The sequence below is a fragment of the Sceloporus occidentalis genome, unplaced genomic scaffold, assembly GCF_023333645.1.
Source record: "Sceloporus occidentalis isolate IW3139 unplaced genomic scaffold, rSceOcc1.0.p SCAF_14, whole genome shotgun sequence".
In the NCBI taxonomy this organism is placed as follows: Eukaryota; Metazoa; Chordata; class Lepidosauria; order Squamata; family Phrynosomatidae; genus Sceloporus; species Sceloporus occidentalis.
Window position 1 is genome coordinate 4,250,850 of NW_028316994.1, and position 16,119 is coordinate 4,266,968.

The 16,119-nt window shown below is 42.0% G+C and overlaps 1 protein-coding gene across 3 annotated transcripts; it reads right to left on the reverse strand.

Annotated features, from left to right (window-relative positions):
* Positions 1 to 366: 366 nt before the first annotated feature.
* On the reverse strand, positions 367 to 11,943 carry LOC149303607 (tetraspanin-4-like). 3 transcript variants are annotated; one of them, XM_089479883.1, is made up of 9 exons: positions 11,720 to 11,943; positions 11,479 to 11,570; positions 9,454 to 9,533; positions 7,508 to 7,699; positions 6,108 to 6,182; positions 5,864 to 5,965; positions 5,153 to 5,281; positions 2,051 to 2,134; positions 367 to 845 (listed from the first exon to the last, which is right to left on the reverse strand). In XM_089479883.1, the coding sequence occupies exons 3-9, from the start codon at positions 9,520 to 9,522 to the stop codon at positions 777 to 779; spliced, it is 720 nt and encodes a 239-aa protein (XP_089336009.1). In that variant the 5' UTR covers positions 9,523 to 9,533; positions 11,479 to 11,570; positions 11,720 to 11,943; the 3' UTR covers positions 367 to 776. The 3 variants fall into 3 exon arrangements, with proteins under 3 accessions (XP_089336009.1, XP_089336008.1, XP_089336011.1); XM_089479882.1 differs by lacking the exon at positions 11,479 to 11,570; XM_089479885.1 differs by lacking the exons at positions 367 to 845; positions 2,051 to 2,134; positions 11,479 to 11,570 and adding an exon at positions 4,150 to 4,574.
* Between the last annotated feature and the right edge of the window lie 4,176 nt (positions 11,944 to 16,119).

Genomic DNA, 16,119 nt, shown 5'->3' on the forward strand with positions numbered 1-16,119 from the left:
TGCAAGTGGACATGGTCTCTAGAAGATCTTGGGTTGGTAGTCCAAACTCTGCTGTAAGCAGTCACTCTGTGCCTCCAGGCATGTGGAGTCTACCAAATGGAACTGATGTTAGGAGAATAAGCTTGTCTTCTTTCCCTGCTGTATCTGTTCTCAAACTCCGATCTGATTGTGTAGCCACTAAGTCATTCACACAATTTTAAGGAGATTAATAATGGATTGGTAATATGAAGAATTTTTCTAGGTGCTGACATTCTATTATTCTTTTATGAAAGATTACACTAGGAGTCAGGTCCCCTTAAAAAAAGGACCCTAACCAAAAAGTACAAAAACACAGCAGGAAAGGGATAGTGACCATAAAATGATTGATTTTATTGGTGCTTGGTATAGTTCTGTTATATACAAAAGCAACAGAGTTAAAGGGAGAGGGAGATTATGATACAAGATATTTGGGGGGGGGGGTCTATGTAAGCTAAAAAAGAAGAAGGAGCCTCACTTAGGAGCTGAAAAAAGACATGGGCAGTAAAGGGGGGGAGAAGTAGCAAAGGGAGGGCTTTTAGGAGAGGACAGACTATCCTGGAGTAAATGTACTACTACTTAGGAGGTAAGACAATCTGTAAATGGTGGGAAATAGCTTTAGCAGGAGAAGGAAGGTCCTGAAAAATGAAAAGGAAGGAGTTGGGTGGAAAAGCAAAGGAGCTCCTACGGAGCATGAAATGCCCTAAATGCTGCTTCATAGCCTCGTGTCCCTGAACTAAAAGAAGTAGACTCAGAGGGGCTCAGTCATAGTACTTCTCTGCTCGCCGGACCTGGCAGTACATCAGCATGGAGAACACGATGCCCAAGACCTGTGGGGAGGGAGGAGGATGACACAAATTGGGTTAAAAAGAAGTAAGAGAGCCCCAGTTGATTCTGTCATCTCTGCAGCAAAGCCATCTCAAGAGGAAGGTCCTGTTGTCTGAAAATGCCCACCCTGTCCTGTCCCAGTGCCTCTAAAGATTCCAGAAAGGACCTCTGTCTCCTACTCAATAGCACTCAAATCTCGTTGCATAGGGCACATGGAACTGCCATATCTTAAATCAAAAGTTTGCCCATCTAATCTGGTATTGTCTACAGTGGCAGCAGCTCAACAACAGATCAAATGCTTTGTATGTAAAATATTCACCACAACATCATCATGAAGGGCTTAGAAAGTCATTACTGGTCCATGAATTCACAAATACTCAGCTGATTCAGAATAATATAATTTCCTCTGTCTTTCCCTTTTTAATGGAACACCAAGAATTTGAACCTGGAACAGTCTGAATGGAAAGCATGTGCTCTGCCACTGAGATCAGACCCTCTCTGTGTGGGTGTACATCCACCTTCTGCTTTCCACCTAATGTCAGGCAAAACATGGAATTGGGGTTACTGTAGTAAGCAGGGTGAGCACCTGTTTTTGCATGATCCCATTGTGCAAATGCAGGTTTTGCTGGTAGGTGGAATTCAACATCCTTCATAATTTTTTGCTTTAAATAAGATGGGCAACTCTGATTGTCCAAATGTTCTTGCCTGCCAATCCCCTCACCACCATAAGCAATGGTGAGGGATTAAAGATGTAGGCAATATTTGGAGGGCTATATGCCCATTCCTGCATTAAAAGCAAAAGTTTCTAGTCATCAAACAGGCAGTGGTGAAGCTTAGAAAATCTTTTCTAGCAATGCTTAGTAAGTCCTCAAATACACCGCCCTGTTGTTGGGTTTTTGTTTTTGTTTTTTTACTATTTTTCTAATTTACAGGCTGCTTTTTCTGTCCCTTGAGTTATTACAGAATAGCTCCTTCCCCTTCTTATGAATTATTAAAAGCAGAATAAATTATTCAAAGAGATGCAAACTTTACTGAATTTGCTCAGCCCCAACAACATGCAGAGCTGCCTGTTTCTCTGTAGTCCTCCTGCTAGATCTCTTTCCCATACTCAGTTTGTGTTCCCTACGCCTGATGTCATGATGAGCACCGGAGCCAGTGAAAGAAATGGTCCTTGACAGGGAACTGGATCATGAGCCTCCCATCTCACCTGGACAACAATGATGCAAGCAGCAAAGATGCCCATTGCAGAAATGTTCTCTCCTAGCCAGACTTTCACCTTCTCATAACAGGGCTGCAGAGAATGGGACATAAACACATATCAGACGATAACACTTATCAGAAGGTATGGCAGATGCATTCAGTGCCATTGTCCTAATTTTGCAACGTTATAATGTGAGCTTTCACTTAAACATAATACACATTCAACACATTGGTAGTTCCTACCATAGCAGAGGTCTTCAGACGATGGGTCATACGTCACAATTTGGATGCAATGGTGACACTAGCTCCATTGTATTTTTCAATATACTGAGATTTTAAAAAATAACTAGGGGGGGGGAGAGAAAATAGCGGATGCATCCACACTGCAGTATTGTCTTTAATCAATTTTATAGTATTTATAATATAGTCATTTAAAAGTTGTTATGGAAGCTGCCTTGGGTCCCATCCTGGGAGAAAGGCAGCATATAAATAAAGTAAATAAAATAAATACATAAATAGACTACTTTTTAAATTTCTCACTATATTTGTAATCTGGCTATCTACTGTCAACCATTCTTTTTTTTCCTGTCAACCATTCTGAACATGTTTTAAACAGCCAGAATAAAATGCAGACATCTCCCTTCCCCAAAAAAAGCATGTCTCATAGATATAATGGATAAAACTAGTATTTTGACATTCAAAAGCAGCATCAATAAACCATGTGAAGTGGAAGGCTTTCATGGCCGGCATCCATAGTTTTTTGTGGGTATTTCGGGCTATGTGGCCATGTTCTAGAGTTTATTCCTGACGTTTCACCAGCAGCTGTGGCTGGCATCTTCAGATAAATCAATAAATCAGTTTTTAAAAACTGCACTGCAACAATAACCAAAATTCAAAGTCTTGTGTTCTGACATATCAAGAATGCAGTAGCAGTTGTAAAGCACGTATGGAAGTAGTCTTGTGGAGAAATATTAATCTTGTGCTTCACCAATGAAATGTAAGCATTGCCATGTAAAGCACTCCCACTATAAGATTAAGTTCATAATCTAAAGTTACAGTGGACCCTTGTTATACACTGGGGTTTGGTTCCAAGATCCCCTGTGAATAACAAAATCCGTGGATGCTCAAGTCCCATTAAATATAACGACATAGCAAAATGGTGTCCCTTATAAAAATTGGAAAATCAAGGTTTGATGTTTGAAATTTATACTTTTTTTGAACATTTTCAAACCGTGGTTGCTTGAATCCGTGTATAAAAAATCTATGTATAAGAAGGGCTGACTGTACTTAATTGCACCATGGCTTTTAACGCAAGTGTCACTAAGGGTGGAAGGTGAGAATAACCATTTCTCAGCCAGAAGCCATACAGAAGTGAATTTATCATTTCTCTCTCTGAGGCCAAACTGGATCTCTTTTCCTCATAATTCAATGTTACAGTGCAGGCTGAACTTTCAGCAACAACAAATGGTGAAAGAACAGGACTATACCACTTTCAAGTAGATCTTGTGTCTATCCAACTGTCCCTTGGATCGGTCAACCAACACCAGCTACCTCTGTGGCAATACCAGTTTGGAAATCACTGCATTATTGCTTACCTTCCAACACTTCACAGATGAAAGCTAGACTATGTATGGCCAAGCAGCATCAAAGTGTGGGCATGGGGACAAAAGTTATTAATGAGGGGAAACACATAAGCTATGAAAGACTGCAACAGTTTGGTTTTGCCTGAGCCTACTGGGAAGGGCAAAATCCCACCCCTTCCTCTCTCTGTGCTGAGTTAAATGAGTTATAAAGTACTTTGGCACCTTGCAGCGCCTGAAGGAAGCTGAGAATAAAGAGGAAAAATGGAGAAGAGAGAAACAGAGACATTTTTAAAACAGCTGAAAAAGTGGGATAACAGAGAAATAATCGGGACTGCTCCTGACAAATCAGGACAATTGGAGGGTATGGTATGAGGATAGTCTTGAGAACTGCAGCAAAAGGGAGGGAATGGAGCAGAGGAGAAAGATCTTCTCTGGGCATAGGCAAAAATCAAAGATGTTTGATCTGGGGGTAACCAATTTAGTTTTATTATTATTATTATTATTATTATTATTAACCTTTATTTATAAAGTGCTGTAAATTTACACAGCGCTGTACATACAATCTTTTTAATTGGACGGTTCGCTGCCCTCAGGCTTACAATCTAGAAAGACACGACACAGAAGGAGAAGGGAGTGGTGGTGGGGAAGGGGCCTGTCTAGTAAGATAATACATATAAAATACATAGCAATACAGGAAATGATTCAATAAAACAGACAGCAAAAGAACATCAAATAGCAAGTGACAATTATGCAATGCCTGGGAACGCTTCTCTGAATAGGATGGTCTTCAGCTCTGTTTTGAAGCTGGTTAAGGAAGTGATGTCTCTTGCTCGCGGGGGAAGAAGGTTCCAGGAGTGAGGGGCAGCGAGTGAAAAGGGGCGAATCCGAGATGGGGCAGAGGAAATCCTGGGCTGGGACAGCAGACCTTGACTACCAGAACGGAGGGCCCTAGTGGGAAGGTGAGGGGAAATAAGGTCTGATAAGTAAGGAGGGGCCAGCCCATGGAGGGCTTTAAACGTTGACAGCAAGAGCTTATACTGAATGCGGAAAGGGAGTGGGAGCCAGTGAAGGGATGCCAACACAGGAGAGATGTGGTCAGAGCGGTGGGCGGATGTGATAATGCGTGCAGCTGAATGCTGGACAGAAATTAAAGGACGGAGGTGAGAGAGAGGAAGCCCAGCCAGGAGGCTGTTGCAGTAATCGAGTCGTGAGACCACTAGGGCATGAACCAGGATCTTGGCAGTAGAGGCGGAGAGATATGGTCGGATTTTGGCAATATTGTATAAAAAGAATCTAGAAGCCTTGGCTGTGGTCTGGATCTGAGGGATACATGACAGAGAAGAATCAAAGATAAAATCAAGCCTGTGGGCTTGCTGGACTGGTTGAATAGAAATGTTGTCCACAGAGACAGAGTTCTTAGTATGTCCTGCCTGTTTCTGGGTGGTAATAGGAGAAATCTAGGATGTGTGGATCCCTCCTCTCACTAACTCAAGGAATGAGGCCAGCCCTTGCTGCCATCCTCTCACCTCTTTCCACCAGCTGGTGCTGTCCTCTTGGCAAGTGTCACTTTGCTGTAAGCAGCAGGACACAGGAACCCATGTTTGGTTGCGTACCTCAAACCAGTCCGTGTAACTCTGCACACCACAGCATCGGAACTGGAAAGCAAAAGGAGGAATCGGTGTGGAAGGAACAGCAGAGGTGGAGGTGAGGAAAAAATTAATATCCCATAGGCCATTGCTTTCCCCCCCCCTTTTTTAACATTTGTTTTTTATTGTTTAAAAAACATAAATAAACTTAAAAATCAAACAACATACATACATCTTTTCAACACTACTACAAAGTACACCCACTACTACATAGTACCTCCACCCCCAAGACCATATATACCATTTAATTCATCCTTTTTACAAAACTGCAATGACTCTTGTGGAAGTAAATACCTTTTTTGCTTTTTTAAAAAATCCATACTCTACAAATTTCTTCCATACATCTTCAGAGTCATTACTTTTCCATAATCCTTTTTGACCTTTTAAGTGTACGTGTTCATTTGTTGTTAACACCAATATCCCCACCATCTTTATACCATCCTGCTATTTGGTAAAAAACCTAGAATCTTCCATTTCCTTGGAATTATTAATCTTGCTGCTGTCAGTTAAGTTGTAATCAAATCCTAAATAGCTTGACTCATATGCCATTCCTTATTAATCTTAAATGGGTTGTCTAAAGCACACACTCACCTCATTCTGAACATGGTTCCAAGCTTTGGTTAACCCCAAGTTGCCTTCTGTGTCATACAGCTTAAGCCCTTCCTTTAGGTTAGACTGGGCATATTTGTCAAACTAGATAAAAGATTCAATAAAAAAATCGAACAGATGAGCGTATGAAGTCAGAATTGTGCCTTCACCCTCTGGTTATCATCTTGTAGATCATAATTTCCATTTCCCTTATCCCTTTCATGTACAAGGAGAGTAAGCTCCTTACCTTATCCCTGCAGGTGACAAAAACCAACAACCCAACCAGCTCCAGGAGGAAGAGGGTGGAAAGGACCACAAAAAACTGTGCAGAAAAATACAGATAAATCAATTCTTAGGTTTTATAAAAGATAGAGTTTATACTCACATGCAGATTGGATGTTCCTGAACCAATAGTGTTCCTACTGCCTTTTGTTGTTGTTAACTACCCTCAAATCAAGTCAATCCCAATTCATGGCAACCCTGTCGATGAGACACCTCCAAGGAGTTTATCACACGGGAGGAATTTCTCTTAATTTTGAATGAAAAGAAAGTGGGGCCAGCGCGCATACATGTGAATTCGCTAGTTCAGCGAATTTACGTGAATTTGAACTGTGTTCGAGCTGACTTCCCATTGCCCGAAAATAGCTTGCCATTGCCTGAAATTGCATGTGGTAGTCTATCATGCAATAATGTGAAACCTCATGATTGCATCCAGACTGACTTCCCATTGCCTGAAATTGTGTGTGGTAGTCTATCATGCAATAATGTTAAGCCCCATGATTGCATTCGGATTGCCAATGGATTATACTTCCAATTTCCCTTGTCTGATAAACTCCCAAGACTCCCTATTTTCCACTGCTCTGCTTCTGTAAATTCATGCCTGTTACCTCTTTCATAGAGTCCATCCATCTATCATGCGGTCTTCCTCTCTTTCTACATTCCTCCACCTTTCCTAGCATTATTGTTTTTTCCAATGAGTCATCCTTCTCCTGACATGACCAAAGTGTGACAGCCTCAACTTTATCATCTTGGCTTCCAGAGAGATTTCAGGCTCAGTCTGTTCAAGGACTGATCTGTCTTTTTGGCTGCCCATGGTATCCTCAGCACTCTGCCTAGAGACACATTTAAAATAGTTTCAAATTACGAAATTGGTAGCAACTTTCAGAGTAAGTGATTTTTATTTTAGCACAATCTTTCGTGGGTATAAACCCACTTCTCCAGATGCAGTATAGAGTGTCTCTACCACATCTGAAGAAGTGGGTATATATCCATGATAGCTCATGCTAAAATACACACCAGTTAGTCTTAAAAGTGCTGCTAAACATTCCTTTTTTTTCTTCCCCTCCCTTTTGCCTTTTTATGCTGCAAGAAACTAAGGCTGCAACCGCACTGCAGAAATAATCCAGTTTGACACTACTTTAAACTGCCATGGCTCAATGCTATGGAATTCTGGGAATTGTATGAGGTTTTTTGGCACTGGAGTGGTGCCACAACAAACTACACTTCCCAGAATTCCATAGCACTGAGCCATGGCAGTTAAAGTGATGTTAAACCGGATTATTTCTACAGTGTGGGTGCAGCCAAACGCAACTGCTTCTCTGAAAACACACCCAGTGTAATTCTACTCCATAGAGAGATACTACTTACTGTGAGTAAGAGGCAGCGATGTTCAGTGGCTGCCCCTAAGCATCCAAGGAAACCCACAACCATGATGATTGCGCCAGTCGCCATGAAGAGGCCCGCTGCCGACAACGATGGGAAGGAGAACGATAAGGTGGCAAAGCGGCCCTGGGAAACAGCCAGCCAGACTCCCACGCCAAGCACCCCACAGCCACCCAACTAGAAAAGAGGCAGAGAGAAAGTAAGCATGCATAACCAGGGACTGTGGAAGCATACCATCTTCACCTTATGCCAGTGGTGGCGAACCTATGGCACGAGTGCCAGAGGTGGCACTCAGAGCCCTTTCTGTGGGCACACACGCCATCACCCCAGCACAGAGTTTGCCAGAGTTTGTTACTAGGAAGCCAGAGAGACAGGGCACTTTGAGATAAATAGTGGGTTTTGGGTTTCAGTTTAGGCATTCGGTCTCTAAAACATTTGCCATCACTACCTTATGCCCCAAGACCAGCAGTGCAGTGATACATTTGTAAAGCAGGCACAGAGCAGCACAGTTTCTGGAAGCACCACCACCCACAAAGAGAATCAAAAAAGTTTAGATAGCTGTGCCAATCAAAAATACATTTCTATCATTTCCATCTCTATCAGGAGCAGGTCTTTTGTAAGGCTAATGGGTCTTGCCAACTCATGACCAAGCCACCCCAAAGCAGTATGAACTGCAACAGGGATGGTTTATAATAATGTAATATTGGTGGTAAAATTTAATGTGTAGATTACAGGCAAACTTAGAGGAAACCGAGATTTCTGGAGGGCCGGGTCACATGTTGCCATAGTCCCTGCTAATCAATAATTTGTGAGCATCAATCCTGTGAGACCTCGTTTTACAACAACATGGCCCAGGACAATGATGTGAGAGAAATAATCTGTTTAATCCCTATAATGACAGTTATACCCCTCATCAAAAAGTCAACAAAGCTCCTTTTTCCTTCCTACTGTGCCAACAACACATATCTCTTCATGTCTCAGTACAGAGAAGTCCAACATTGAAAAATGTGTAACCAATTTTTTATTATTGGATTTTCTTAGAGAAAGAAGATTGAAATATATTGGACAAATAAAGATAGACTCTTGGACCCAAAAAAGGAAAATGCTGATTTGAGAAACTGAATGTTCAAAGGAGTGTACAAAGAGATAACCAATGGGATCCAGACTACTATTCATATTATGGAAAATGGATCATGAAGTGCAACATAGATACAGTTTGTGTACAGTATAGCCGTTAAAAGGACCAGAGGGAGAGTGGGGAGTAGAATAAGTGATGAAAATGTATAATTAGGTAATTTGTAAAATATACAATAAATACATTTTTCCTTAAAAAGAGAAACCCCATTAAAAGGTTTTTTAAATATCTTGTGCGAACCATCAATTGGAAGAAAGGCTGACAGACACTGCATAAAGTTGGCTAGCATATACAATGGCCCTCCACATTCACAGACTTTTTTATCCACGGATGCAACCATCCAGGGACTAAAAATATTCCTATTATATGGTTGGCCCTTATTATACATGGATTTTTTATACACGGATTTAAGCATCCACAGTTTGAAAATGTTCCAAAAAAGTATAAATTTCAAATATCAAACCTTGATTTTCCAATTTTTATAAGGGACACCATTTTGCTATGTCATTGTATTTAATGGGATTTGAGCGTCCACTGATTTTTTTATCCACAGGGGATCTTGGAACCAAACCCCAGCGTATAACAAGGGTCCACTGTATATATTCCAAAAAGCGAACCTTGATTTTGTCATTTTATACAAGGAGCATCATTTTACCATGCCACTGTATTTAATGGGACTTGAGCATCCATGGATTTTGGTATCTATGGCGGGTCCTGGATCCAAACCACAGTAGATACTAAGGGCCCACTGTATACCCTTCCCAATGAGGAATCTGGCAAACTCACTGTAACTCACCCAGAAGATGAGGTTGAAGACAAACATTTTCACTTTAACACAGAGCAAACAGCCACGGCTGACCCCCATGATGGACAGATCTGTAGAGAGATATGGGAGCAAAAGAATAAAAACAACACAGTGACCATTAAAACTATTAAAACCATTAAAACACACTTCACAAGGGATCACAAGCATGCCAGGATCCATACCCTCCAACATTTTTCAGTTAAAAACTGTAATAATAATAATAATAATAATAATAATGATGTTTATTTATTTCTTGCCTCTCTTCAAGGCTGGAGGCGGGGTACAACAGGTTAAAATATAAAATACAATAATAAGATAGAAAGAAAACACATAAAAGCCAAAACACAATACCATTGTGTAGCCAAGCAACCTCAGAGTGTGGTCAAGAGGGCCACAGTATCAATTCAGTATTAATTACACAGCATTAATCTTCAAAGTGAGAGATTAAAAACATCACTTGACTTGTAATTTTTTTGCTCTTTAAACATTATGTGGTTCTGTACTTTCAGTGCCCAAAGGCTTTCTATTCCCCCCCATCTTTCCCTTGAAGATGACTAAAACAAAGATTAAGAATAAAACAGAGCTGGGATTTGAAACAAAAAGAGTTAATTTTTTTCCCTTCCAATGGAGAGGGAGCCAGTTTTCAGTAACCGTTTGTGTTGTACGTGCCTTAAAGCTGCCTGGTGACATATGGATTTCATAGGGTTTTCTTAGGCAAGGAATAATCAGAGGTGGTTTTGCCAGATTCTTCCTTACTAAAATTATGTTGCGATCTTTTAAAAAAACAACCCACCCACCTGGAACTAATATAATACACATTTATCATGTTCAGATGAAGGAACCAGGAGGAGAGCCAAGGCATGCGCTATTTCTAAAAGGAGGGCAAAAGAAACAGAAAAAGAGAGGAATGCCCAATAGGTATTCAGTTAGGTATTTTTTACACTTTTGATGTCACGATCTCACACAGTTCCACCCGTCTTTAAATGGAAATGTGCATTATGCTATTTCAAAATGTGGTAAAGTTGACCCTCCTGGTGTGTTTATAGGTTTCCTGTTCATTCTGCTGAGTAGGACCCTGGATTTCGGCCCTAAACTCTTCACCTGTGGACACCATCAGGGAATATATATATATATATATATATATATATAAAATAACCCTTCCTCTTAGCTGCCATCTCGGTACTTTCAGAGTTCACCGTCCAGGCACCGATTTACCCTTTTCCCTAGGATTATTCACATCCTGTCATCATGTGGGTCGAAGAGGGTAAGGAAGGGTGCGGGGTGTGTGAGAAAGGATGGGCCGTGTCGATCCCACACTTTCAGTCCAGTTATATAAATACCCTAAAGGCAACCGATTCCATCTGATCCTGGAAGCTAAGCAGGGCCAGCCTTGGTCAGTCCTTCAATGGGAGACCGCCAACCTATACTGTGTGCTGTAGGCTCCATTTCAGAGGAAAGAACTGGCCAAACCATCACGCCTAAGAAAACCCGATGACATTCACAGGGTTGCCATATGTCAACAGGCAACCTGAAGACACATATACACATATGTGAAAAGAAATTGCTGGGTTTAATTCCCCACTTTCACTCTTTTAGTGATCCGGGACCCTTCCGCACCCCATTTGGTCTCCTTGCCACTTATTTCAGATCTCTTGCTGCTGCTGTAAAGCCCAGCCAACCCAAATAACCTAGACTTCAGACCCATCTCCCCGATTCCAGATCCTTCCTCTCACTGCCTAATAAGAACAAAAAAACCAAAAAGGTAGTTTTTCCCAATGGGTTGAACTGCAGCTATTTCTTCTCCTGAATCAGCTCCATAAATCTGATAACTGTTTCTTTTCTTAAACTAGTTTCTCCTAAAGGGCGACATATTATCTTAAAGGGAAAATTCCACACCCAAAGAAAGCAAGGCAAGAGTAAACACCAAAAACTCCAAAGAAAGCAAAGTAAGATTAAATATATGTATACACACACTGGATCAAGTCTCTTTCTTTTGTCTTTAACAAAGTTAGATACCTCTGAAGGCAAGCCAGCCCAGCTGCCAAATCCACACCTCTCCTCTTAAACTTGCAGCAAGGAGATCCTTTGGATGGGGCCAGGGGAAATCCCTATGGGGAAGAAATAGCTCTATAAAGGTCTCCAGTTTCCTTCTACAGCCATCCTTATGACCTTGGCTCCTTGCATCTCTTGCCTTCCTTCCCATCTCTGACCCCCCCCCCAAAAAAAAAAAAAACCCACCCTAAACACTCCTCCTCACCTTAGACTTGGAAATCTTGGCTGGGATCTTGGCTATGGGGGGATTGCCCCCTTTCCAATCCTGGACACACTTCTAGGAGCCTTTGGAGTTGCTTCTTGGCTGCTGGGATTCAGGATAGCAAGGGAGGGGAGCAAATTCCAGGCCCAGGACAGAGGGAAGGAAATGGGAGGAGAGAAAGGGGGGCAGAGAGGAGGACTGGGGAGGATTTGCAGATCTGGGCTGGAGTTTAGGGGGCTCAAGGGGGGGAATGGTTTTCTATTAGGCCAGGGATGCTCAAGCTGGCCAGAACCCCAAGACTTCTCCCTCCTTAGAGATCTTTCCAAACAAACCAACACACACACACACACACACACACACACACACACCCCTCTTCCCTCTTTCACTGAGTTCCTAGCAGTCCAGAAATGTGAAATGTGGCGTCATGTTTTTATTAGGGGGATTTTTATATGTGTCTGCTGGGAGGGGAAAGGATTTATTTTTTCCTCCCCCGGCCTTTTTTGGTGCAGAGTTCTTTTTCTTTCTTTTCTTTCCCTGCAATTAAATGTAAAAATTAAATGCATGAAAAGAAACAACAGGCACATTAATACATAGGTAGAATAGCCCTGTTAGTCTGGAAAAGCAGTATGCCTTTGAGACTTAGGCCGCATTCCCAGTTACAAATAAATTGCTTTGCAATTCGAATCGATGGATCGCTTTGGCAGCAGAGCGTGCTTCACGTTACATTTGTCCCGACTGGATTTTCTTGCTGCAAAATAAAATAAAATAACCCACTTGTGATTCACATTGACAAACGAATCGATTCCAAATGGACCCACTCCAGCCAGCCAAAGGGCAAATTTAAATCGATTCCAATCCGCATCTGGTTCACATTTGCGCAGAATCGATTTATCCAAAAAGACGCGGAAAAAAATCAGCATCAAGAAGATGTGAGTTAAATGGGTCTAGAGCATGGCCCCTCTCTCTGAATCACTTCAGTGATTCAGTTCAAGTGTGAATCAGGGTCATTTAAACCGCTTCAAACCGATTTGCAAACCGGTTTAAAAGGTAGTGGGAATGAGGCCTTAAGAAAGAAGCTGAACTTTTGTGGTTTTGTTGTTAAGTGCCTTTGATCTCAACTCATGGCGACTCCGTGGATGAGACATCTCCAAGACCCTGTCCTCCACTGCTCCGCTTAGGTCCTGTAAAGTCATACCCGTGACTCCTTAATAGAGTCCATCCATCTGGCATGTGGCCTTCCTCTCTTCCTATTACCCTCCACCTTTCCCAGCATTACTGTTTTTTCCAACGAGTCCTTCCTTCTCATGATCTGCCCGAAGTACGACAGCCTCACTTTGGTCATCTTGGCTTGCAACTTGATCTGCTTTAGGACCCATTTGTTTGTCCTTTTGGCTGTCCATGGGATCCTCAGCGCTCTTCTCCAGCACCGCAATTCAAATTAATGGATTTTCTTCCTATCTTCTTTCTTAGCTGCCCAGCTCTCACAGCCATACATGGCAATAGGGAATACGATGGCTTGTATGATTCTGACCGTTGTATATCTTTACATTTTAGGATCTTTTCTAGTTCTTTCATAGCCGCCCTCCCCATTCTTAATCTTTTTCTGATTTTCTGACTGCAGTCCCCTTTTCTATCAATGTTTGATCCCAGGGATGGGGATTCTTTTACTATTTCTATTTCTTCATTGTTTAGGGCTGAACTTGTGAAAGTCCTCAGTAGTCATTATTTTGGGTTTCTTTATGTTCAACATTAAGCCTACCTTTGCACTTTCTTTTCTGATCTTCCTTAGCTTTTGTAGACTTGAGCCTATTTCCTCAGATCCACCAATAACAAATACAGGAGAGTATCCCTTATCTGGGATGCCAAAATGCAAAATACTGTTGCCCCTCCAAGTCTGTGGACTTGAAATTGGCAGACTTGACAATCTGTGGAGGGGTGACCCACCACTGAGGTGAATGGGGCACACTCCCGTGGTGCGCACCCTATGCTAGCACACAGGAGCGTACCCCATTCATTTCAATGGGGCTTGATTATGCGCTGCGTGCGCAAGTGTCCTAACTTGGGGGGGGATTCCATCATATTGTACTGAAAGAGCCGTGATCAATTTCAGTTTAATGCCAAAGTCCAAGTATTTTTGAGGATGTCTCAGTCCGGATTTGTTGTTGTTGCTGTTGTTGTTGTTGTTGTATGCTTTCAGGTTGACATTTGGCAACACTATTGTTGTATTTTTTTTCTTAGCAAGGTTTATTCTGAGGAGGTTTTGCCTTTGCCTTCCTCTGAAGCTGAGAGAGGCTGGCTTGCCAAAGGTCACAAACACTGGGTTTCCATGGCTAGGCAGGAAATTCCTATTATCTAATGTTAAATTCATATTATTAAATGCTTAGTAAAACTCAATTGTTCTGCAACTTCAGCAGTTCTGAGTTCAGCAAGACCGTTATAAAATGTTTATCAAAATGGCATTCACTCCTGCGGTAGTTTGAGACAATGGGCTGGGAATTAATATGCCACATATACGCTGAAATCAATATTCATACAATAAACAAGTCATGATGCAGCCATAAATCTATTGTAGTTCAGAGAGCCAGCATAGTATAGTGGTTTGAGAATTGGGTGATGACTCTGAAGACCAGGGTGCGAATTCTGATTGGACATTGAAGCCCATTGCATGACCTTGGGCAAGTTACACTCTCTCAGCCTCAGAAGAAGTCAGTGGCAAACCCTCTCTGAATGAATCTTGCCAAGAAAACCCTGTGATAGGTTTGGATTGCCGTAAACCAGAAACTACTTGAAGGCCCACAATAACAACAAAGGGTTGCACAAAGTTGTTCAACTTAACTACTAATCCCTATGGAGTCTGCAAGATGTTTCCATTGTTTGGAGTAAACGACTTTAGTTTTTTCTTTCTCAGAAGCTGGCATCCAACTTTTGGAACGGCTTCTTCGTTTTCTTCTCTTTTATTACTTTTTTTCCCTCAAGTGATAAAATGTTAATTATTTAATCTGGTAAATAATTCAACAGGCCTTTATTTTCTCCTTTCCTTTACTTTCCAAGTAATTCTTCCAGATTATTGCTGAAAATGTCTTACATTTTTAACACCAGTACTCACTTTTAACATTATCTAGCCCTTTTCCAGCACTCACAAAGGCAGTGTTGCCTAGTGGTAACTTATGTTCAGCCATGGTTTTCTGAGGGGTGCCAAGCAAATCACTTGCCAGCCTTTAGGGTTACAAGAGTGAAGCATGTGAATTAATGCTACTTGAGAGAATTGCTTGGAGATACCCATAATCATTGCAAAACGATCTTATTTCCCCCACTATGACCCTGTATTGGAGGCCAAATATGTTGCATCTACACTGTGGAAGGAAACCAGTTTGAGACCTCTTTAACTGCCATGGCTCCAGAATTTGTGATTTATAGTTTCGGGAGGCACCAGCACTCTTTGGCAGAGAAGGATGAAGGCCCTGTAAAACTACAAATCCTCCAATTCCATAGGATAGAGATACAGCACATAAAGCAGTGTTAAACTGCATTATCTCCACAGTGTAGATGTCCCCAGCGACAGTACTCCCACAAATGATTTGTTGCTGTTTATTGCCTGGTTATTCCTGGGATAATGGCTCTTTAATCGAGACATGTGTGAAAATCTTAATTGCGATTGTGCAGTTTTCGCCAGATAATCACTGTTTAAAACCCCCATGTGATAAAGTCCAATGCAGTTTGACACCACTTTTAGTGCTGTAGTTCCATCCTAGGGAATCCTGGGATTTGTAGTTTCAAAAGCCTTCTCTGCCCAAGAGAGCTGGTGCCTTCCAGAAACTACAGCTCCCAGGATCCTGTGGGATGGAGACATGGCACCAAAAGTGGTGTCAAACTGCATTATTTCTACAGTGTAGGTGCATTGCTAGCCTTCTTCTATTGTTTCAGACCGCTTTTACTGCCTTGGCTCAGTGCTAGGGAATCCTGGGGAACTGTGTGTTTATTGTAGCACTAGAGATCTTTCTGACAAGAGGCGGCTAAATGTCTCACAGAACTACAGTTGCCAGAATTCCATAGCATTGAGCCAAGGCAGTTAAAGCGGTCTCAAACTGGGTTATTTCTGCAGTGCGTTAGGAAGGCTCTTGTTTCGGCTTCGCTGCTCTCTGGTGCCCTCCTGCGGACGGAAAGGCCCATTGCGTAGACAAATTAGGATCACGGTGCAAGCGACATATTTTCGGCTCTGCTGCTCTTGGGCGCCCTCCCGCGGACAGAAAGCCTCATGGCATAGACAAATTACGATCAGCATATTTTCGGGTTCGGCTGTTCTCTGGCGCCTCTCGTGGATGAGAAGACGCATGGCACACAGACTAATTATAATCACGCTACTGCGACATTGTTTCGGGTGGGCTGCTCTCAGGCGCCCTCTC

What these genes read in the sequence shown, in the direction of transcription:
- LOC149303607 (XM_089479882.1), bottom strand. Translation starts at nt 9,522, where the DNA reads ATGGGGGTCAGCCGTGGCTGTTTGCTCTGTGTTAAAGTGAAAATGTTT. An exon ending in ATCGCTGCCTCTTACTCACA is followed by an intron (nt 6,183 to 7,507) that starts GTAAGTAGTATC and finishes TTTTCTGCACAG; the next exon opens with TTTTTTGTGGTCCTTTCCAC. An exon ending in CTTGCATCATTGTTGTCCAG is followed by an intron (nt 846 to 2,050) that starts GTGAGATGGGAG and finishes CCCTCCCCACAG; the next exon opens with GTCTTGGGCATCGTGTTCTC.